This window comes from Lotus japonicus, chromosome 1 (assembly GCF_012489685.1).
Source record: "Lotus japonicus ecotype B-129 chromosome 1, LjGifu_v1.2".
Taxonomy (NCBI): domain Eukaryota; kingdom Viridiplantae; phylum Streptophyta; class Magnoliopsida; order Fabales; family Fabaceae; genus Lotus; species Lotus japonicus.
Genome location: NC_080041.1, coordinates 70830954 through 70853660, shown reverse-complemented (window position 1 = coordinate 70853660; position 22707 = coordinate 70830954). Strand labels below are relative to the sequence as shown.

Sequence of the window (22707 nt, the reverse complement as noted above, 5' to 3'; positions counted from 1 at the left end):
CATTGAAGCCGGGAGGATCATCAGGGCCGACCAAACCCTCGGGGTAACCCTCTTGAAGGCCCCCATCACGCTGAGATCCAACCCTTCGTAAAGGTGCTGGACCTGGGCCTTAGCAAGAAAGAAACCGCGACCACGCTCTTCCACGACCTCAGCAGCAGCTTCAATCTCCAACTTAGTTCTAAGGGCCCTGGCCTCAAAAGACGCTCGGGTTTCCGCCTCCGCGATAGCTTTGTCTTTTGCTTCTAGCTGGGTTCTCACCGTGGCGAGGGCCTCGTTCGATGCCGCCAAGTCACTACGCAAGGATGCAAGTTCCTCATCTTTGGCATCACGAGCTACCTTGCTCGCAGCAATCGCCTCGGCTCTCGCCTCCAATTCCTTCCGCATATTGTCCATCTCATCCTCTAGTTCATCCACCTTCCCTTCATAGGCGAGCAAATCATCCTCGCGACCGCTCATCTCGATACCCAGGTTGTTCAGTATGATTACCTGGGCCGCCACCTGGGTTAGCGGCCTGTCACGCTCGTCGTACGCCTCAAGCGTGGCAAGACGATAACTCTCCGCTTTCTGACGGAGCTCCTCAACTTCAGCAGCAGAGGCCGAATCTTGGGATAACTTGGCAAAAACGCATCCCGCGCGGAGGAGGCTCGAAATGGCTTCTTGTGCCATGCCATCGAGATCGGGATTTCCAGCTTCCTTCAAACTACTGAAGAAAGGATCGGACAACATGAAGTTGACAGGATTGGGTTGTTGGTTCAAGGGGGAGATTTCTTTTCCCTCGGTGGTCAGGCGGCTAGGAGCAGGGGAAGAGTGGTGAGGAGATGGTAGGACGACAGGAGCTTGATCCTCATCATCACGACTCATTTGATGAACGGGCGAAGCCCGGGGTGAGCCCATTACAGCTTGTTGAGTCGGATGGTCTTTTTGAGGGGCGACGGAAGCAGAATCCTTGGGCGCACCCTGGCTGTCAAAAGTCTCCTTAGGAGAGAGCGGAGTCCCTGCCCCGCCTTCAGGGTTGGCCTCGCCAACCGGTCTCCGGCGAGGAATGGCAGTCTCGTCGGTTTTGTTTCTCTTGATCTTCTTCTTCTTCTCCTTCTTTAACAAAGGAGTCGCGGCTCCGCCCCCTCCGTCCTCGCCGGTCTCAGCTTCTTTGGATTTAGTGGATTTCTTTGTGGGGGGGAGAGTAAGAGCATCATCATTGATGACACCCAACGCTGCCCAACCAGACTTAGGAAGGACGGCGGTGCCTAGTGTATTGCCTCGCCGGACCCAGGAAGAGCAATACCGCTTGTGGCTCCTGGCGCTGGCTCGACGGACGGTTTGACCCGCTTCCTAGGAAGAGGAACGGTGGCCTCGACGCCAGCACCCCCAATAGCACGTCTTCCCTTACCCCCACTAGTATTGAAAGTGGGGGGAAATTTGATCACCTTGGCAGTGAGAGCACGCTCCAATTCAGTCTTGGTACACTTCATTTCCCTTGAGAGAAGCAGGGAAAACATATGATTAATGATAAACTCCACAGGAATATAATGTTGCAGCAAAAGAGGAAAGTCTAACCTAGGAATGAATCAAGGGTGCTCTTGCGGGCGGCTTCAAGCAGTTGTGACGATTCGAGAACAGGAAGGCCGGCATGAAAGCTGAGGATGACTTTATCTTCGTCACTCAGCGACGCGTCCGACGGCTACGGAACGACGCGGGGGGTTTTGGTCCAGTAGAAGGGAAACTGGGCAGTCCCGTCCCGAAGGGTGAAGGCCTCAGGGTATGTGGGATGCACGACTATGCGGAAGTACCGGCGCTCGAGCCCCATCTTGACGTTGCTCTTGTAAGGGTGAAGGCGCTGTCGGCCCGTGCGGGATTTCAGGGAAACCCACCCTTGAGTTTTCAAGGACTTCGGATCCACGACGTAGAAGTAGAAGAAGTGTGTAACCTTTGGCTCAAGACAGACAGCGCTACACAGGATCTCAAAACACCGGGCGAAGGCCCAGGCGTTTTGGTGAAGTGGCACGGAGCCACATTGATCTCCCCCATAACTTGTCGAAGAAAAGGAGAAAAAGGTAGCTTGATTCCCAGATCGAGGAACAAGTATTCGTAGACATAAAAAAATTAGATCTCTTAACCTCGTGATCGACCGTACGGTGCTGCCAGGGCCGGCGATCGCCTGGACATTTCCCGGTGACAAGAACGTCATCGAGAAGTTTCTCGTAGCAGAGCCCGCCGGCTTGGCGGGCCGTTTCGATGACGGAATCGTCGGAGGCCTGCTCGGAAGGCTGACAAACGGCCTCCTGGGTAGGGTCTGGTCCGTGGGCTCAGGAAGGGTGGCAAATACTCTGAGCCAAAAGGCTTCGATGTCCCCATCGCCAAGGGGAAGTCCTTCGGGAGGGGAAAGCACAACCGGGCGCGGAGATGCAGGGGCAGTGCTTTGAAAGCGGGAGGATTACTTAGAGCGGCGTTGGGAAGTCATTTTCGATAAAAGCAAAGTAAGAGCGAGGAGGGGAAGGGGTTCTAGGTTGTTAGCTCTTTCGCAGGATATGAGGATTCCAAAAGTGGCGAATGATGGAGTAAGAGGGAATTTAAAGGTTAAAAGGAGTAACGGTTCGATCGTGGCCGCATGTGGTGGATTGTGGGAGATCGTGTCCCATAATGCCAAGATGAAATGATTACTTTTGAAAAGTAGTGTGAATCTTGGGGGATGGGAACCGGCACATTAAATGAAAAGCCGCAATGGCTGGCGCAGATTCAAATTGGCAGGCTTTAATATGATTTGAGGTGACGTTTCGAGGGTACCGGTTGAGATTCTGTAGATTCGCTGGCCTTTGCATTCCTTCAGTACGTTACATGTGGCCTACACGCGTCAAGCAACCATGATTCTCGGCGATCACAGCTAGGGCTGGGCGAGAGGGTCGAGCACCGTCGCCACAAGCCTACTTGTGGACTCGTGGACTCGGGAAAGCTCGTGAAGAGAGTCAGAAATTAGCTTTAGCTTTACTTACTATGTCATGTTGGCAATCATTCTAGATCACTAGGCTTTGGCGTTAGCTAGTTTGATTATTAAGACACTCTCAGTTCTCATACTTCGAACTCGGTGTTTTGTGGACTGGGCGAGACCCCGGGGGCCCTCGCCCAGGGGCGCTTGCCTTAGGGCGGTGAGTGAACCAGGAAGTTTGAGCCTCCCCTGAGGGTCCCAACTAGCCCATTAAGGACGATTAGGAGCGCTAGGCCCAACCCCAAGCCTATAAATAGAGGGCGGTTACCAATTGTAAGAGACTCTTATCTCATTTCAGAAATAACAAACTTGAAATTCAGTTATATTCTCTCTCTAAGCGGTTACACGCTCTCTTCTTACTAAATTCTCACATTGCAATCCCTTTCGCTCTAGGTACCATACCTCACCTCTATGTTCTTAGATAGAACACTATATCTATACAGAGGCGGATGCACCGCCCGGCCACCATGGGCCTATGCCCTAGCTTTGGCCAAAAAATAAATTTTTTCTTTGGCCCTGATCATATTTTGGGCACAAGAATAAAAAAGAAAAAGGGCAAAAAACTGAGGCAGAAGAGTTGAGCAGAAACATAGAAGAGGAAAGGGAAGAAGCAGAAGCACAGTGCTTGCCAGGGACAGCCGCAGAAACGCAGAAAAGAAAACAGGGAAGAAGCAAAATAGGGACAACGCAGTACATGGGCCGGGGTTTGACGTTGGAGTCTTGGTCCTCTTCGAGATTATAAAATCAATGAATCCGATTATGTTAAGAGAAGAACTATTGTGGATATACTTGAAAGTAAATCACAAAATAAGAATGCAGAGTTGTATCTGACCAAAAGAAAAGTAAAGAATGGAAAATTGACATTCTGGAAACCCACTTAGCTAGTAACATGCACCTGATGAATTCTGAATTCAGTTTTTGCTGTACTGCACCTTCTTTTGACACGTTTAATGCCAGCACTTCATTTTTCTGTTTTGTTTTAATAAACACATAGGATAGGGCTCACTCACTCACCTTTTACAAGTTATACAATTTAAAAAACCTATCATTTCCAGAAGGGAACAAAAGTCGAGAAACAAATAAAAGAAGGGAAAAAAGAAGGTAGAGAGAAGAAAACGTTTTGGTTATTTTCTATCTTGTTTTTTTTTTTTGGTATCCTTTGTAATTATTCCATTGGTTGAATACCCATTTATTCAAATATTTTTTTTTGCAAAAAAATCAAATCACTGCGATCTTTATTACACTTTCACAACCCTTCTAGCATGTTTGGACTGGTGAAGACCAAATCATGGTGAGTCAAGAAGCTACACTTTGTAACTTCTTCTCATAAGTGATTATGTGGCTTTCTGCTGCACAACCAAACACGCTAGAAGACTTTCATCGACATAGAAGCCTTTTTGTTTGAAAGGTTCTACATGTTAACTAACTGGTCCTCATTTTGTACACGTATCTCAATTTTGCCATTATGTATGTTGTGGCAAAAAAAATGGCACAAAAGCATGCCAAACAGAGAGAAAGAAAGGAGAAAAAATAAATGAAGAAAGAACTCAACTTTTTGTATGAGAACTTTCCTGATCAACTACAAATTCACTAGAAATTGCATCATCATGTAGTCTCTTTGCCGATGCAGCTTCTCCATCATATTCTGCATCATCCTCTGAGTCCTCATCACTGCTCCATTTTCTTCTTTTCATGATTTTCGGGACCAAGCGAGTGACTTCTTTAGTCTCCGACATTTCATCCCCATTATTTACCCTTTCAAACCGAACAACGCTCACTTTTCTGGCATTTCCTGCTAGTATCTCAAGTTTGAAAATCTGGTTCTTCTCTTTCTGATCCTGGCGGTCACCATCAGATTCTTCGTTATCATCTTCATCTTCCCTTTCAAGTACAACTTTGATGGGATCGCCTGTCCTTAGGATGTATCCAAATGCTTCACACACAAAGCCTGATACTGTCTCATATTGAATATAACTTTTTAATGTGATAAAACTCTTTTGGACATTACTATGTTATACACAACCTTTGAATTTTTAAAGTAAAGTTTAAGTTTAAATCAAATTATATATACAATCGATTATGTATTCTTCGCGTACAACGTACTCGTACCATGTACCGAGAATGATAGCTTAAGTGGTAAAAACTAAAGATATAAGAGTCTGGTGAGATGAAGGGTGAAGGGTGAAGGGTTCGAACCTGAAGGAGGGTGATTAATTTACTAACATTTCTAACGACTAACATTCGCTTATAAAAAAACCTATATGTTTGGGTTGAGTGTTTAATTGAGAATTGCAACAGGCTATTCACACCACAACACCGCAACACCTGCAACTGCGACCACTACCGCAATTTAAAACCTTGAGTACGACGTCAAGTGTGGGTAGTTAAGCTTAGGCTTAACCTTGCCCAGACTGTATAAAAATTTTGGCTCCGCCACTGTATCTATATCTATATCTATATCTATATCTATATCTATATCTATATCTATATTTATCTATCTATATCTATCTATATATATATATATATATATCTATATCTATCTATATCTATATCTATCTATCTATCTATCTATTATATAAAAGAGAATATTTTGCAACTTTGAGATTAAAATAGTAATTCAATAAATCAATGCACATGAGTGAACTTTTTCCATGGGCATATATGTAAATTTGTGAACAATTAATTAAGAAATCAATTTTTACCGTTTATTGCTTCTAATCATAACCGTGCATTTTTTTTTACAAACCCCTTTAAACAACCTTTTCACATTCTTGGTTGTTCTGTAACTCTTGATTATGGTTACAAAAATACCCATATATGAAACGTCTTTCCGTTCTCCTTTCAAATTATTTTATTCTTTCTCATCTTGATCTCTAAAACTTCTATTTGTTTGCAAGAAATCTCACTCATCTAGATTCTCCAACAACATCATCCTTGCACAAGAAAATCTTCCATCAGGTTGGAAAAAATTCTTCTTAATCTCTTCTTCTTCATCAATCATTTCTTCTTCATCAATTTTCATTCCTAGGGCTTGATGTTCTTCTACATCATCATCGTCCATCTGGTAAGAGCCCCCTTTTTCTTTTTCTTTTTTCTCCCTTTTGATTATTTATTATGATTTCACTATCATTTCTTCTAGACATCAGAGTTGGAAGTACTTGGTATTCAGAGCCAGCTTACTCTTGGACTTCAGAATCTTTACTTCTCAGCTTCTAGACCTTCAGAACTTCTGGACCTTCAGAGCCTCTGGACTTTCAGAGTCTCTGGACCTTCAGAGCTTCTGGTCTTCAGAACTTTAAGTAATCTGAATCCACATCAGAGCTTATCATCTTCAGAACTTCTGAAGCATATACTACTGTTCAATCAGAACATACTGAGTGCGAAAATGTTGCGTTGGTTACTCTTTTTGACTTAGTGCTTCTAAGAAAGTGTCTTTTGACCAGAGTCAGAGCCTGTCATTTAAACACTTAGAAAACAACGTTAGAGTATCATAATTGTTCATACACAATAGTTAACATGTAATCATCAAAACATAGAGTTATACTACATGACCAAATCTTGGTCTTAGAGAAAATTGCTTGAATAAATACAAATAGGTCAGACCTTTTCACAATCATTTCACACTTTTTTTAATCTTCCTCTGTATTAAGATTTCTGTTTTCATCCTCATAGAATAAGAAAATGTTACGCAAGTTTGGTTTGGGTAAATATTTTCTCTTTTTATTTTCCATTTTATTTTCTAAAAATAGTTTATATTTTTAAAAAATTAAAATTTAGAAACATGTTTGTTTTGATTTTTTGTTTTTATTTTCGTCATCGTCCTCACCATTACAACCACTACTATTGCTGTCGTTGCCACCACTGCCACTCTTGCCACCACCACCACCCCAACCCCACAAACACCATGACCAACCTTCACAATTACCGCTTTTCATCTCATTGGTTGGTGGTGGTGACGACGGAGACGGTGGTGACAATAATGACGACGGTATCGACGACAACAGCGGTGGTAGTGGTAATAATGGTGATGGTCGTAATAGTGATGATGGCGACAACTCACTTTCATTTTCAACGTTTTTTTTTGTTTTCCATATTGATCATATTTTAGAAATATTTTTGAATATAACATTTTTTAAAAATCAACCAAACATGTTTTCAGCTTTAATTTTTGTTTTTTTTTAAATGAAAACAGGAAATGGGCAAACCAAACATGTCATTATATGCTTCTATGCAAATTTAATACTCTCTACATTCCAAATCGGTTGTTGTTTAAGGTAATGCACACAGTTTAAAAGCTCATTAATTGATATAAAGTTGACTAAAACACCCCTATTTAAAGTTGAGTTATATTAAAGAGAGAGAATGATAATTATTGGCTAAGTGATTTGTGAGAATTATGATAGGTTAAAATTGAAGATGATAGGTGAGGGGTATACTATTTGAAATTCGTATTCACCTAGGACAGATGTGATACACAATGTTGCAACAATGTGTACACAACAAAACCCAATCAGAGTATCAAAAATAAACAAACAGTTAAACAAACGAACACAAGGAGTTGTTAACCCAGTTCGGTGAACATCACCTACGTCTGGAGGGCTACAGCCCGAGAAAGATAATTCACTCTAATAGTCAAGCACGTACAAAAGGTTCACCAAGAACAACCACAGTTCTAACCTTTCTACCTATTGCTACTAGTGGCTTAATACTTAAGTCTCCCCCTAAGTATGAGAACCCCTTATCTCTTTCTCTCAATCACTGCCTCAGTGATCACACTTGTCAAAAGCAATAACAAGTTTGCTGAGACTTAGTACTTGGAATAGCACAGGAAGCACTAAGTTGCTACAATACTCACAACAGGACTCATAAAATAATAAACCCTAAACTCAATATTTTACGCTCAGAATCCCCATTTTGCTAGGGTTTATAAACTCCTTTATATAGACGTTCATGTGAGGCTTGGATCTTCAATGGGCCGAATGACATAGAGTCCACAACAGCACTTCTGGAAGAAATCTTCAAGGAATCAAATCTTACTAGAATAAAATAACAGAACCAAGTAAAACGGAATTCAAACTTTGAGATAGACTTGGTTCACACGTTATCAATCTTGTTACTTCATCCAAGATTAAAAACAAACAATCCTTCAGAAGATCAAAAACATAAAACGCACATCATAGGATAAATCTTCTGAATCCCCATACAGTCAGCAGCCCAACAAACAACTTGATTTCAGCGATTGAACTACCAACATATGTAAACGCAACATGTTGCTCCAGATGTTGGAACATATGGTTGCACATCATGTTTTGAGCAAAATGCAGCCAATCAAAAGAACTACACTATTATATGAGAGTATATATGTAGGATGTGACAAATAGTCTTAAATTTCTAAAAGAACAACCATTTTGAAAAGTATGTAAAAAACTAAAACAACAACCATTTTGGAACGGATTGAGTAGTAGTTATTTACCACTCTCATCTGTTTCTTATTAACTGTCGACTTACAATTTCAAGGAGCATTTACTGATTTTCACTAATACCCTCATCCAGCTACGGATCTTCTTTTTTAATCTTAATATTCTTATATTATATTTAAATGTATCATTTTGATTAAAATTAACTTTATATATTCTTTTTTCTCTAACCAAGGGAGGGGATCAGAGAGAGATCCACATTATTATTTCTTCTCTATTTCTATTATATCAAACAATATATATATAATCTACTCTTTTCTCATTACTTTCTCTCTACTCATCTTCCTTCTTCACACTTCCTCTTTTATCAACTTCTCTCATAGACCAAATACATTGTTAGTGCTAATGCATGTTTGGACGCACCGGGCTCACCCACCGAAATGCAACATTTTGATGCAAAGCTGGATCTGAACAAAACTATTTGCACAAGGGACTAATAATCGTAACAGTAGTGAAATATGTATTATTTCAGATATTTACAACAGAAAACTGTGCTGAACAAAAGTTTACAGTAGTACTGACCACAAACACATATCATCATATCATATCACATCCTATACTGTGATTAATACTTTCATGCACATCAAGTGAAAGTAACAAGCAGAGACCAGCTGAGCTTCAATACTAACTACAGCCAAAAGCTTCAAGTTGGTCCCAAAAAAAAACAAAAATTGATAAAAAAAAGAATGCAGAAATAAAAATCTTATGCAGTAAAAAACAGAGGAGAAGATTTCGGGGACATATCTGCAGCATCCCTCAGATAAATCTCTCCTTTCACAAACCATCAAGTAAAAAAGGAACTCAGTTGAAGAGAAGCTCTAATCATCAAGTTCGCTTCTTCAAGTCCTCTGATTCAATGAAGTTTCCATGGAAACCATAGGGAACCCTGGATGGAAGCTGAATGGTAGCCTCCAACTTCAAATTCATTGCGTTCACAATCTGCAACTCTGATTTCCATTCCTTTTCATCATGTACAAATGTCAAAATATACCCATCATCTTCATTCTCAGAATTGATGTCTCTAGGGAGGAATAGAGGTTCGCCACCAAACCTCTGATCCTCGTAGAGGTACTTCTTTACCTCGCCTGTGGACAGGTCCACTTTTGCGAACCCGGACACTTTAGGCCACGGCTCCGCGAGAGCGAGGTAAGCAAATTGGGTCTTCGTCCCTAGCATGTTCTTGTTAACCATGCCAGCTTCCAATTAACTTGCTCAGATTCTTCAATAATGGGTCTACGAGTTGACTTTCCTGTTTTCAAATTGAGCCTAATTTCTGACAACACGCTCTTCAAATTCTCGTCACACTCGTTGAAAATGGAGTCAGCAGGGGTCATGCAGGAACCAATTACAACAACCTCATCATTCTCGGGCTCCTCCCACGCGTTTCAGGGATGGAAACAGAAGCACTCGGGTGCTTCTATCCATCTCATGGCTTTCGAATCCTTGGCATTCTTGTCAAGGATTCCGAATTTCGAGACTTTCTCCTTGTCATAGACAACGGGGGACCCACCGCGAATCATTTCACCTAATTTGAACACCACCTGCTGGTAAGGAACCACCACAAAATTCTCCGTGATCGCGAAATCATGGATCATGGTGGGATCTTTGAGGGAAATCTCCACGTCGGGGGATTTGACGCCGTTTTCGGAGAAACGGAAGTACCAGAGGTAAGGCTTTTGAACCACGTCGTAGCTCCGCACGTGGAGGGTGCCATCAACTAGATCAACTTTGGGATGGGCAATCATTGTAGTTTTGAGCTGGTTGTTGAAGTTGTAACGACCAACCGTGGTTAGTCGCTGTTAGGGGAGACACAGATGTGGTAAGGTAAATCGTCTTTGGACATGGCGAGGAGGAGGTTGTTGAAGTAGACTAGTCCGGCGTTGGCTACACCCATGTCGTGGCTGTCGTCGATGAGGCCTAGCGCGGCGCGGGCGTAGAACAACGCGAGGCGGGCGATGCCAGAGTGGCTGTGGAGTTCACTGATTGCTTTGGGATAAATGTGGCAGCCGAGTGATTTCTCCTGGACGAACCGCTCGGTCTGGGTGAACCGGCAGGCGTAGCTGGCGTAGCCGTTGTTGAATTTCACGGCGTGGACCATGCCATCGCCGTCAAAGAAGTGGTGCCCGGTGACGGGGTCATGGAGGGGGTTGGCGCCGTTGCGGAGGTACACACCGTCAATGCATTTAGGGATTTTGCCAGTGACGGGGAGGAAGTGGGTAACAGCGTGCTCCGGGACCGGGGCGAAGTTCTCGGCGATTTGGACTCGCGGGTCGGCGGTTTTGGGAAGCGGGGTCTAGCATCACACGGGATTTATACTAGATAAACATGGTAGTCCCGATTTTTTTTTTTCATTCTAACATTGTTGTTTATGACATTAAGTATGAAGTCTTCACGTTGCGACTATTTATGAAATTCTCCTACATAGTGTTCTCAATTTTCACATTAGTTTCATGAAAAAACCTTCATTATACCTTCATGCATTTAACTTTGATTATATAATTGTGATATGATAATACCCCTCTACATGAATGTTTCGCGTGCTTAGTTGCTATAAATTTTGGTTAGTCATAAAGAAAAAATTAGGGATGAAAACCCTTGTGCATCGCACGGGTACCATCCTAGTATTACAATCATGGAGGGTTTTGGTTTTTGGTACTGCTACAAGCTAGTGGGGTTTGGTTTGCTTTTTTTAAGGCTTTGTTTTAGAGGCAATATAGAGTTTGTTGTACTCTTTTTCCTTCACTAGATTTTTATCTCATTGAGTTTTTCCTAATAAAGTTTTAATGAGGCACACTCTTTATGGTTGGCCTTTTAAGGGGGTGTGAAATGGAACTTTGTATGGCTTTGCCCTTATATGGGTTAGTACTTATCCCCTTCATTAGATTTTAATAAATTCATTTTCGCTTTAAAAAAAAACTATATTACTTTATTTTTTTTTATGGTTCTAGCGTTACTAAATACCATATTAGCCTAGTTTTTGATTGATTCAAATGGTGTAATGTGGTCGAGCTAAAAATAATAGTTTATAGTATTGCTTATTACTTTTATTGTATTTTTTTACCATACTAGATATAATACGTGTCCGTTACACGAGTTTATTTACAATATTTTTTCATATTTTATAAAATTTAATATAGTGTAATTAAATTACTAAATATTAGAAATATTTTTTTACTATAAATATAATAAAATAATTTTGTTGAGACATCTAAATAATAATTTTGACGTATTAATTTCCTGGTAATAGAGTTTTCATTGTACAAATTATTAATATTACTCAAATTTATTCAAAAAAAAATTGAAAGGAAATTTAGTTATTTTTATAGTTATTGATATTTAATGATTAGCATTGAATTATTTTTAAAAACTTTGTATGGAGCATATTTATTTATTTTGGGTTCTTTGCATTGGCGTTTATTGTTGTGGTTTCGGTTGAAGATGGATTGGTTTACCATGTATCCGGTTGTAAACATTGATACTCATTTGGGAGAATATTGTCCTTAAGATGTTATTCTGTTTTTTAATCATAACTTCTCCTTTAAAAAATATTCATAATTTATTTATTTAATAATTTGAAAAATCATTAGTGAGTATAAAATATTTTAAATCAAGTAGCAAGCTTTTAATATAAGTCATAATAAGATATTTTTTTATACTTTTTATCAACAATGAAATAATTTTAACTTTAAAAATTATAATATCCTAAATTTTTTTATAAAATTTAAATTTTTTCAAATTTTATATATTTATTTTTCTCTAGTATGCTTCCTGAAGTTATCTTTACTTCTATATAACAAATCAAAAAACATATTTAAAGAATCTTTTTTCGATAATACACACATTCGATATAGTTAATGATGAGTACCTTATAGAGACATTTTTTTTATTTTAAAACTAATTTTCAAAATTATTTATTACTTAATAGTTTTTTTATTATTAATTAATTTAAATTCTTAATACTATTTACATATAACTATATTTATTATTTTAATTTTAAAATTTTTAATTTTTCTTCAATTTATGAATAATAATTAAGATTATAACTATTTTAATTAATAAATTAATTTTTTTGTTTAAGAAATGAAAAATTTGACAATTTATAGTTAATAAAATTAATAACATAAAATAGGTGTCAAAAAAACAATTATTACTATTTTGATTAAGATAAAGCTGAAAAAAATTAAAATTATTTTCTACAGTTACACGAAACAACATTATAACAATTTCATGTTTTTTTACAAGCATAAAAAAAATCATGTTTTTTACTATAGTTTTTATAAGTAAATATAAGTTTAATTTATTTGTTAATACTTAATATAATTACAAAAGGCACTTAACTATTGATTAATATAAGTTTTCATGATTTTTCAATATATTTGTTAATGCCATTTGTAAATAATTTTTAATACTTAATATGGTTGTTATAAGTAAAAATAGTAATAAGCTTTATTTGTTATTTTTTAAAAATTACTTAAAGTACGATTAATAATTTAAATTAAAATAATTTTAATTAGTAAGAAACTATAAACTTTTACAATTAGTAATGAATAGAAATACTATTATTAACTACCTATTATTGTTATTAATGTAAATGTAGTCAATTTCATTTATGATTATAATTTAAAAATTCACTTCAAGATGTAATTAATAATTAAAATTTATAATTTAATTTGAAATTTGATTAACTAAAAAGTTGTAAATTTTGATATTTAATTTGAAATATGAGAAATTAAAAGGTTTAACCATTAATCATGAATATAATGAATAATAAGGTGGATGTATTTTTGTTTTTAATTTTTTATTTATTTAATATAAAAGAAATTTATTATTGCTTTTGTATTTAATGTTATTGTTCAAGTGTGCTTTAATATTAATATATGTATATATATATATATATATATATATAAAAATTATAGATTACTTAATAATTTGACAATTAATGTATTAATCATTATTTATTTTAAAATATTTTCTTCTTATTTAGTTGAAATGCCTGAACGACACATTTAAAGTAAAATATACATTACTCTTCTAAGTTAACTTTTGTTCTAGACGTATGCATATTATTGTATTTCTTAATGAATTATAAATAATGGAGCCCGTATCATTATCGTATCAAATTCATTCAATATTTAATATAATTTTGTTGTATTCCTTTTTAACCCCAATAATTAATAAATGCTACTTCAATTTCTTAGCATAAAGAACTTTTTGACAATAAGTTTTTTCTTTTTTAAGGAATATTGCTTTGTTTAATTTATTCTTAATATCATGTTGTGATCTCATCCACTATCTTGCTCTTTCTCCTATATATAAGAGAAAACTTCCCAGTAAATTTCACATCTTTCATCATCAAACATTTAATTGATTCTAGTTTTTATTTTACTTTTGAAAAGTGGTTTCTATGGAAAACTCACTACTCATCATAGGCCTCTTGGCCATGGTTGTTTTGATCTCATCATCACATGCAGCTAGAGACTTGGTTAAGCCTTCCTCAATCTCTAGAATAAGTGAGTTTGCATTTTTTTTCAATTCTCATGTAGATATGCCTCTAATCTTTTCATATACTTATTAGCCTTAATCCTACACTCATCTAGCCTTTGTATAGACAAGATTGCATAAATATTCGACATCCAACAAAAACACTTGACTATAAATTAATATATATATATATATATAATCATTCATTAATTAAAATTTTATGTCAATTTGATGATGAACAACATTTGATTTATTTCATGCTTCATTGTTTGTAGTTGGTGAGGATGTTGAAAAGCAAAATGACATAGCTGAAGCACTTTCACCTGGAGTTCCTGAAGTACCCTCACCAAATATTCCTGGATTTCCCTTCCCCTTCCCTTTCCCCTTACCTAAAATTCCAGGATTTCCCTTCCCCTTTCCCTTTCCATTACCTAAAATTCCTGGATTTCCCTTCCCTTTCCCTTTCCCCTTCCCTAAAATTCCCGAATTTCCTTGCCCTCCAACTGGAGCTCCTGAAGCTCCTGGACTTCCCTTTCCCTTTCCTTTCCCCTTACCTAAAATCCCAGGATTTCCCTTTCCCTTTCCCTTTCCTAAAATTCCAGGATTTCCATTTCCCTTACCTGGACCTCCTGGATCTCCTGGACTCCCCTTTCCATTTCCCTTTCCCTTACCTAAAATTCCCGGATTTCCTTTTCCCATCCCTGGAGTGCCTAGAGTAGACGGTGGCGTCCCTCGAGTAGATGGAGCTGGTGTGGCTAGCATCGGTGGCACTACTGGACCTAATGCAAAGGATCAACTTGAAATCCACAACTAGAGTTATTTTCTAGAAATAAATGTTAATCATGTCATATGTTATACTCACTTGAAAAAATAGAGGTATTTCCACCTTATAAGATTGTATTATAAAAGAAATTTGACTTCATCCTTAAGAATTGTATTCCTAATAAAGTTATTACTATGATTATTATTATTATCATCATAATCATTATCATCACAATTAATATATTTATTATTATTAATATTATTATTATGTCTTGTTAGTTTAATATTACTACAATAAAACTTTAGCATCTGTGATCCAGTGCCCATACCTATATTATTTGTGTAAACTTGTATGTCATTTTTGTAAAAAAAAATTATACTTGCATTGAACAATATGATACTAAAAGTCCATGATAAGAGTTGGTTGGTTTGATGCCGCATTTAATTTCATATGGGCAAATTGTAATTTATAGAGCTTATTATCGATCTAACAAATGCTCTGTTAACTTAATGTTATCTTTAGTTGAGTCAACACTACATAAATACTAGAAATTATACCCGTGCGTTGCACGGGTTTATTTATAATATTTTAAAAATTATATATGATTATTATAGTTTTAATAAATATATAAATATGTTTAATTATAAAATATAATAATTTAAATAACAATGGAGGTGAGACATTTCATTGAGTAGAATTAGAGTTCTCTAAATCTAAATAATTAATATTACTCAAATTTGATAATTGACATCTTTTAAAAAAGAAAACCTTATTGAAACGCAATAAAAATGAGAAAAACCTTCTCATTTAGATAATTACATTGGATCACAACAGACCCATATCTGTTGTTCCCTACCACATCCTTGATTTGCCAAAAAGTTTGTCATAGTGTTTTTCTGACTCAATACATGCACCACACCAACACACTGAATTATAGACATCAGATGATCTATATGATTAAATACATGTTCCAATTTCCATGACCTCCTATCTTTTTTTTTGATAAGCCCAATGAGCTCCTATCTACCATAGACGTACTCACCCAACCACTGAGGAGGAATCACTCTCAACTACCACATTTGAAAATTTAAATTGCTGGAAAAATAACAAAGCATGTAACACTGCTTGAACCTTCGTCAAAAGCCCACAACATTCCAGTTCCTTTTGCAAAGGAACCTAACAAATCCCCTCCTTGATCCATCAAAATCCCGCCAATACCACTCACCACTAGGTTCCCTTTCGACGCCTCATCTACATTAAACTTCAAAACAGTTTCTGACGGTGGCTCCCAATATACTGTTCGTGACATCTTTTGTTTTCATGGCCATTTAATACGCTCAAAGCCTCTAGCAAACTGTTCCAAATCATATGAACAATCATTCCACTTCCCCTTGACTCACCAAAACACACAAACCAAGCAATAGTCTCATATATGTTCAAGAGAAACAACATTGTTATTAAACACGCATGCATTTCTCTCTAGTAATTGATATTAAATAATTAGCACTGAAGTAGTCTTAATATTTTATTCATTTAAAAATATAGAAATCATTATGTGAATTTGAAATATATTAAATCAAATAATAAGTTTTTAATATCATAAATAATTTATAATTACATATTTTTTTACACTTTATATCCACAATAAAGTAATTTTAACTTTTTAAATTACAATATGAAATGATTTTATCAGTGTAAAGAATTATTTATTAAATTTAAATTTATTCAACTCTGGTTATAGTTATTTTACTCTGTTATTCTTTCTCAAGTCATTTCTACTAATATATAATAGATCAAAAATTATATTTGAAGAATTTTTTCAACGAATACACACATATTATAGTTAATGGTAAATACTCATAGAGTGACATTTTATTTAAAGACTAATTTTTCTTAATTATTTTTAATAAATATTATTTTATTATAATTAATTTTAACTCTCAGTATTTTTTGTATAAAAAATATTACTTAGTTCTATTTTAATTTTCTTTCCTTGAATCTATGATTGATAATTAATATTCTAACATTTTTTAATTAATATTGAATAAACCATTTTTTTATAAGTAACTGCAATTTATAATTAATTGTTAATACTGAAGGTGTGAAAAACGACTAGAAGGGGGGGGGGGGTTGAATGGCGTTTTCAATATAAAAACTTTCCCCTTAAGATTTAAAGTAAATATTTTCGGTTTCTCTAAGATAGATGGTGCAGCGGATAAAGATAGAGAGAAGAGAAAAGCACACAAGTATTTTATCCTGGTTCACTTGATAAATCCCTCAAGCTAATCCAGTCCACCCGTTAAGGTGATTTCTTCCTTCTTAGAATGAAGGCAATCCACTAATCAGATAATTGTTACAACTGCACTTGAAACCTACAAGTGACTAACAATACACTGACTTAGCTATCACTAAGATTCACTCTCTTAGTCTTCTCTAGGATCCGATCAACCTTGATCTCCTAAAGGAATCACCACTAAGATTCACTCTCTTAGTCTTCTTAAGGATACTGACCTACCCGGTCCCTTAAGGAAAATCAAACAACTGTTTGAGGTTGGTGTTTACAAAGGTTTGCTTCTAAATAAGCTGAGTGTAAACTAAATAAGAACAGATGAAGAAAGTAGAGGCTGAATCTTTTCTTGTATTGCAGCTCTTGATTTTTCTCTTCTTTTTTTTTCTTTCTTCTTTTCTTCAGTCTTTTATAGTCCAAGGTGCAAAGGATATTTCTGTTGAGAGAATATGACCGTTGGAGGGCATTTCTGGAACTTCCAGAACCTGCTGTGGCTGAACCTTGGTAGGTAGGCTTTTCAGAATAGTACACTGCTCTTGTACTTCTTGATAGAGACATTTTCCTTTAACCAATGACTTCTGATCAGAGGAATGCTTCGTGTTGGAACTTGTGAAGCTTGGTGATCAGAGTCAGAGGGATGCTTGGATCCTCTGACCTTCGTAACTTCTGCTTCTGGACCTTCAGAGCTTCTGAACCTTCAGAGCCTCTGGTCCCTCAGAGCTTCTGGTCTTCAGATCTTCTGATCCTCAGATCTTCTGATCCTCAGATCCTCTGATCTTCAGATCCTCTGATCTTTTGATCCTCTGATCCTCAGATCTTCTGATCTTCAGATCCTCTGATCTTCTGATCCTCTGATCCTCAGATCTTCTGATCCTCAGATCTTCTGATCTTCAGACGAATATATCTTCTGGTGTCAGAATCAGAACCTGTTTGTCAAAACACTCAAGACAAACATTAGAGTATCATAGTTGTTCATCCACAAATAAATACTTGTTGTCATCAAAACATAGAGTTGTACCACATGACCAAATCTTGATCTTACAATCTCCCCCTTTTTGATGATGACAAAACCATGTATTTTGATGAACAACTCTAAACAAATAAACTGAATACACTCAGAGGATAGGGTATCAGAGTTAAAACTTATCCTGATGTGTATAGTTTATCTTGCTCCTTCTGAATCCAAGACTCGTGCTTGATTCTGAGCTAAGCTCCCCCTGAATCTAATACTTAATATCAATGTTAGTAATATCTAGATTCTGAGCTAAATAAAATAGGAGTTGTCAAGATACTATTAGTTCTCCCCCTTTTTGTCATAAGCAAAAAGAATGAAGGTGGGAAAAAAAATAGTAAGAGCATAAGACGAAATACTCCCCCTCAGAAGGAATACCAAGGGATACTTGGCTTCTGATTAGCATATCTTCTGATGAGAGCAGAAGTGTGGTTCTGGTGACATCTCCGTTCTGGAAAAAATTCCATCTTCAGATGCTTCAGAATGACAAGCTATGAAACTACTCTTCTTCTGATGACGCAAGTCAGAAGTTGTAGTAGCATCTTCTGATGTTGTTGCTTCTGGTTTGACAAGTTCTGAGTCTTTGTCTCTTTCTGAAACGGTCATGCTCATCTCTGCAAGCTTTTTCAGCTAGCTTTGACTTGACCAAATCTTACTCTACTGATGCCTCCAAGATCAACTTCACCTTCAGGTTCAAGTATTGGATCTTGGGACATATGCCTTTCTCCCGTCATGTGTTGCTTGCATCCACTGTCCAAGTTCCATGGTTGGAGTTTCGATGGACCTACTGAAGATATCTGCAACATATATAATCTTATCCCTAGGTACCCACTTTCTGGGTCCTTTCTTGTTAGTTAGCCCAGAAGTTCTGACAACTTTGGGTCTTTCAACAGGATAATATACAGGAATTTTTGCATGATATTTAGACATGGAGAAAGATCCCTTTATAAGAGGAGGTTTAGCAGCTTCAGCAGGTACAGGGTCAGGCAATATGGTACCAGAGGGAACAAAGCATTCATACAAAAATTTAGCTTTAGGCACAGAGGGCTCATTTCTAATTGGTTTAGAATACCCAATGCCACGCATTCCATTTCTGCTCACGCCATAGATCAATGAAGCCATCAAGCTTCTATCTACGCTTTTAGCCAGGAATCTTTGAAAAGATTTTTCATACTTAGATTCATGCTTACTATCAGAGGCATCGCAGGCAATAACTTCTTCTAACTTAGCAATTTGATTCTTAAGCACAGAGTTAGAATTAACTAAAGCATGGTTATCATTTTTCAAATCAGAAATAATTTTCTCATGTTCAGAAGAAGTTTCAGAGGCAACAGAGAAATTCTTTTTCAACCTTTTATGCTTAGTCAAGAGAGAGTTATATTTATCCATAATTTCAGACAAAGCATCTTTAAGTTCAGAAGTTGAGAAAGAATCAAATACCTCATTTTCATCGTCAGAGTCTGGATCTCCTTCTGATTCTGAGTCAGAGTCAACAGCTTCCTTTGATTCTGCTCCTTTGTCTTTGACAATAGCCATGAGTCCTTGGACTTCACCATCAGAGTCAACATCCTCTGACTCTGATTCATCAAAAGTCACCATCAGACTCTTCTTGGTCTTGAAATGCTTCTTTGACTTTTTGTCCTTTGATGAGCCTTTGAATTTGCTCTGCCTGTGCTTCCAGATGCAGTTGAGCTTTCTGGATATCAGAGTCAGCTCATCTTCATCAGAATCTTCAGAGGCTTCTTCAGATTCTTCTGCTTCTGCTTGGAGAGCCTTAGCCTTTTCAGATTTGGATTTCAAGGCTATAGACTTCTTCTTCTGATCCTGATGTTCAGCACGCTTTAGTTCATGACACTTCAGTATGCTTATGAGTTCTTCCAAACTCATCTGCTCAACATCTCTAGTTAGCTCCAAGGAAGTTATCAAAGGCATCCAGCTTTCAGGAAGACCTCTAAGGATCCTCATGACATGATCCACAGTGGTGTAGCTATTGCTGAGGGGTCTTATTCCAGCAATAATCAACTGGAATCTGGAAAACATATCTTCAATGGATTCGTCGGTTTCCATTTGGAAGGATTCATATTTCTGGATCAAGGACAGTGCCTTTGATTCTTTCACTTTCTTGTTTCCTTCATGAGACATCTTCAAGGATTCAAAGATGCCCTTGGCGGAATCACGATCAGTAATTTTCTCATATTCTTCATATGAAATAGCACTTTGCAGAATAGCTCTTGATCGGTGATGATCTCTGAACTCCTTCTTTTGATCTTCACTCATCTTCTCCCTTGGGATCTTTACACCATGTTCATCGACAGGAGGGGTGTAGCCATCAACAACAAAATCCCAAAGATCAGGATCAAAGCCAAGAAAGAAGCTTTTGATTCTGTCTTTCCAGAAATCAAATCTCTGACCATCAAAGATAGGTGGTCTTGCACTGTATTGATATTTGCTTGTAGTAGTGGTGGAATCCATGAGTTTTTCACACTGGCCCGGATCTACTGAACACTGTTAAGTGTGGTAATCAGAACTTGCGCTCTGATACCAATTGAAGGTGTGAAAAACGACTAGAAGGGGGGGGAGGGTTGAATGGCGTTTTCAATATAAAAACTTTCCCCTTAAGATTTAAAGTAAATCTTTTCGGTTTCTCTAAGATAGATGGTGCAGCGGATAAAGATAGAGAGAAGAGAAAAGCACACAAGTATTTTATCCTGGTTCACTTGATAAATCCCTCAAGCTAATCCAGTCCACCCGTTAAGGTGATTTCTTCCTTCTTAGAATGAAGGCAATCCACTAATCAGATAATTGTTACAACTGCACTTGAAACCTACAAGTGACTAACAATACACTGACTTAGCTATCACTAAGATTCACTCTCTTAGTCTTCTCTAGGATCCGATCAACCTTGATCTCCTAAAGGAATCACCACTAAGATTCACTCTCTTAGTCTTCTTAAGGATACTGACCTACCCGGTCCCTTAAGGAAAATCAAACAACTGTTTGAGGTTGGTGTTTACAAAGGTTTGCTTCTAAATAAGCTGAGTGTAAACTAAATAAGAACAGATGAAGAAAGTAGAGGCTGAATCTTTTCTTGTATTGCAGCTCTTGATTTTTCTCTTCTTTTTTTTTCTTTCTTCTTTTCTTCAGCCTTTTATAGTCCAAGGTGCAAAGGATATTTCTGTTGAGAGAATATGACCGTTGGAGGGCATTTCTGGAACTTTCAGAACCTGCTGTGGCTGAACCTTGGTAGGTAGGCTTTTCAGAATAGTACACTGCTCTTGTACTTCTTGATAGAGACATTTGCCTTTAACCAATGACTTCTGATCAGAGGAATGCTTCGTGTTGGAACTTGTGAAGCTTGGTGATCAGAGTCAGAGGGATGCTTGGATCCTCTGACCTTCGTAACTTCTGCTTCTGGACCTTCAGAGCTTCTGAACCTTCAGAGCCTCTGGTCCCTCAGAGCTTCTGGTCTTCAGATCTCCTGATCCTCAGATCTTCTGATCCTCAGATCCTCTGATCTTCAGATCCTCTGATCTTTTGATCCTCTGATCCTCAGATCTTCTGATCTTCAGATCCTCTGATCTTCTGATCCTCTGATCCTCAGAAATTCTGATCCTCTGATCTTCTGATCTTCAGACGAATATATCTTCTGGTGTCAGAATCAGAACCTGTTTGTCAAAACACTCAAGACAAACATTAGAGTATCATAGTTGTTCATCCACAAATAAATACTTGTTATCATCAAAACATAGAGTTGTACCACATGACCAAATCTTGATCTTACAAATACAATTAATACAAACATGGGTTTTTTATTATCTAATGTATATTATATTTTTACTATTTAATATATAATACTTTCATATGATTTAATGTAGTATTTTTATAGTTGATGAATTTGTTTTTTGAAATAAAGAAATAATAAATGAGTAATGTAAAAAACAAATTCAAAATTTAGTTTATAATTTTATTATTTAGTATAGGTAGTTAAATAGTCTCTAGTTAATTTCTTTCAGTTTTCAATATTTATATTTAATGTATTTAATAAAAATATTATTACATAACTTAATCAAAGGTTACATCATATTGGCATGTGTAAAGACAAAAATCATAAAAATTGAAATGTTTCAAAAGTTACATTATATTGAAAGTTGAATAGAAATTTAATTTGTTTAACTTCATTGTTTAATGCATTTAATATTTATAGCTCAAGTGAGCTTTACATATATATATATATATATAGAAGATTAAACATAAAATCTAGATTATCTTTAGTTGAGTCGACACTAGATTAATTTTAAAAATAGATTGATATTATAAACCATTTTCTTCATGAAAATAATCCTAAGCTTCACCTAATTAATAATATTTTTAAAAGGCTTAATAGCATTTTTGGTCCCTCACTTATCACGATTTGACAGTTCTTGTCCCTCAAGCAATTTATAAGCCTACAATGTCCCTCACATTTACTAATTGTTGCAGTTTTGGTTTTCCTTCAACTTCCATCTAATACTTAACGGTTTTTTAAATCAAAAAAATCAATTAAAAAAAACAGAAACCATAAAATTGTTAATCAGAAAACATAAAACTGTTCTTCAAGCCTTATTTTTAATAAAAAACCGTTAATTATTGGATGAAAGTTGACAAATAACTAAAACTGCAACAGTTAGTAAACGTGAGGGTTGTTGTAGGCTAATAAGTTCCTTGAGG

The 22707-nt window shown here is 36.7% G+C and overlaps 2 protein-coding genes and 1 pseudogene across 2 annotated transcripts; 1 reads left to right on the top strand and 2 right to left on the bottom strand.

Moving 5' to 3' along the window:
* Window positions 1-4240: 4240 nt before the first annotated feature.
* Window positions 4241-6041, bottom strand: LOC130744592 (putative DUF21 domain-containing protein At3g13070, chloroplastic). Its single transcript, XM_057596764.1, has 2 exons — window positions 5887-6041; window positions 4241-4954 (listed from the first exon to the last, which is right to left on the bottom strand). The coding sequence occupies exons 1-2, from the start codon at window positions 6039-6041 to the stop codon at window positions 4528-4530; spliced, it is 582 nt and encodes a 193-aa protein (XP_057452747.1). The 3' UTR covers window positions 4241-4527.
* Window positions 6042-8897: 2856 nt separating this feature from the next.
* LOC130744584 (9-cis-epoxycarotenoid dioxygenase NCED1, chloroplastic-like) lies at window positions 8898-16010 on the bottom strand (annotated as a pseudogene).
* LOC130732002 (protein PELPK1-like) lies at window positions 13819-14819 on the top strand. Its single transcript, XM_057584145.1, has 2 exons — window positions 13819-13967; window positions 14214-14819. The coding sequence occupies exons 1-2, from the start codon at window positions 13862-13864 to the stop codon at window positions 14750-14752; spliced, it is 645 nt and encodes a 214-aa protein (XP_057440128.1). The 5' UTR covers window positions 13819-13861; the 3' UTR covers window positions 14753-14819.
* Window positions 16011-22707: the final 6697 nt, after the last annotated feature.

Bases quoted from the DNA above. Each gene is read 5' to 3' on its own strand.
- LOC130744592 (XM_057596764.1), bottom strand. From the start codon at position 6,041: ATGGACGATGATGATGTAGAAGAACATCAAGCCCTAGGAATGAAAATT. The intron at 4,955-5,886 runs GTGAGATTTCTT...CACATTAAAAAG, and splicing joins TTGTTGGAGAATCTAGATGA to TTATATTCAATATGAGACAG.
- LOC130732002 (XM_057584145.1), top strand. From the start codon at position 13,862: ATGGAAAACTCACTACTCATCATAGGCCTCTTGGCCATGGTTGTTTTG. The intron at 13,968-14,213 runs GTGAGTTTGCAT...CATTGTTTGTAG, and splicing joins TTCCTCAATCTCTAGAATAA to TTGGTGAGGATGTTGAAAAG.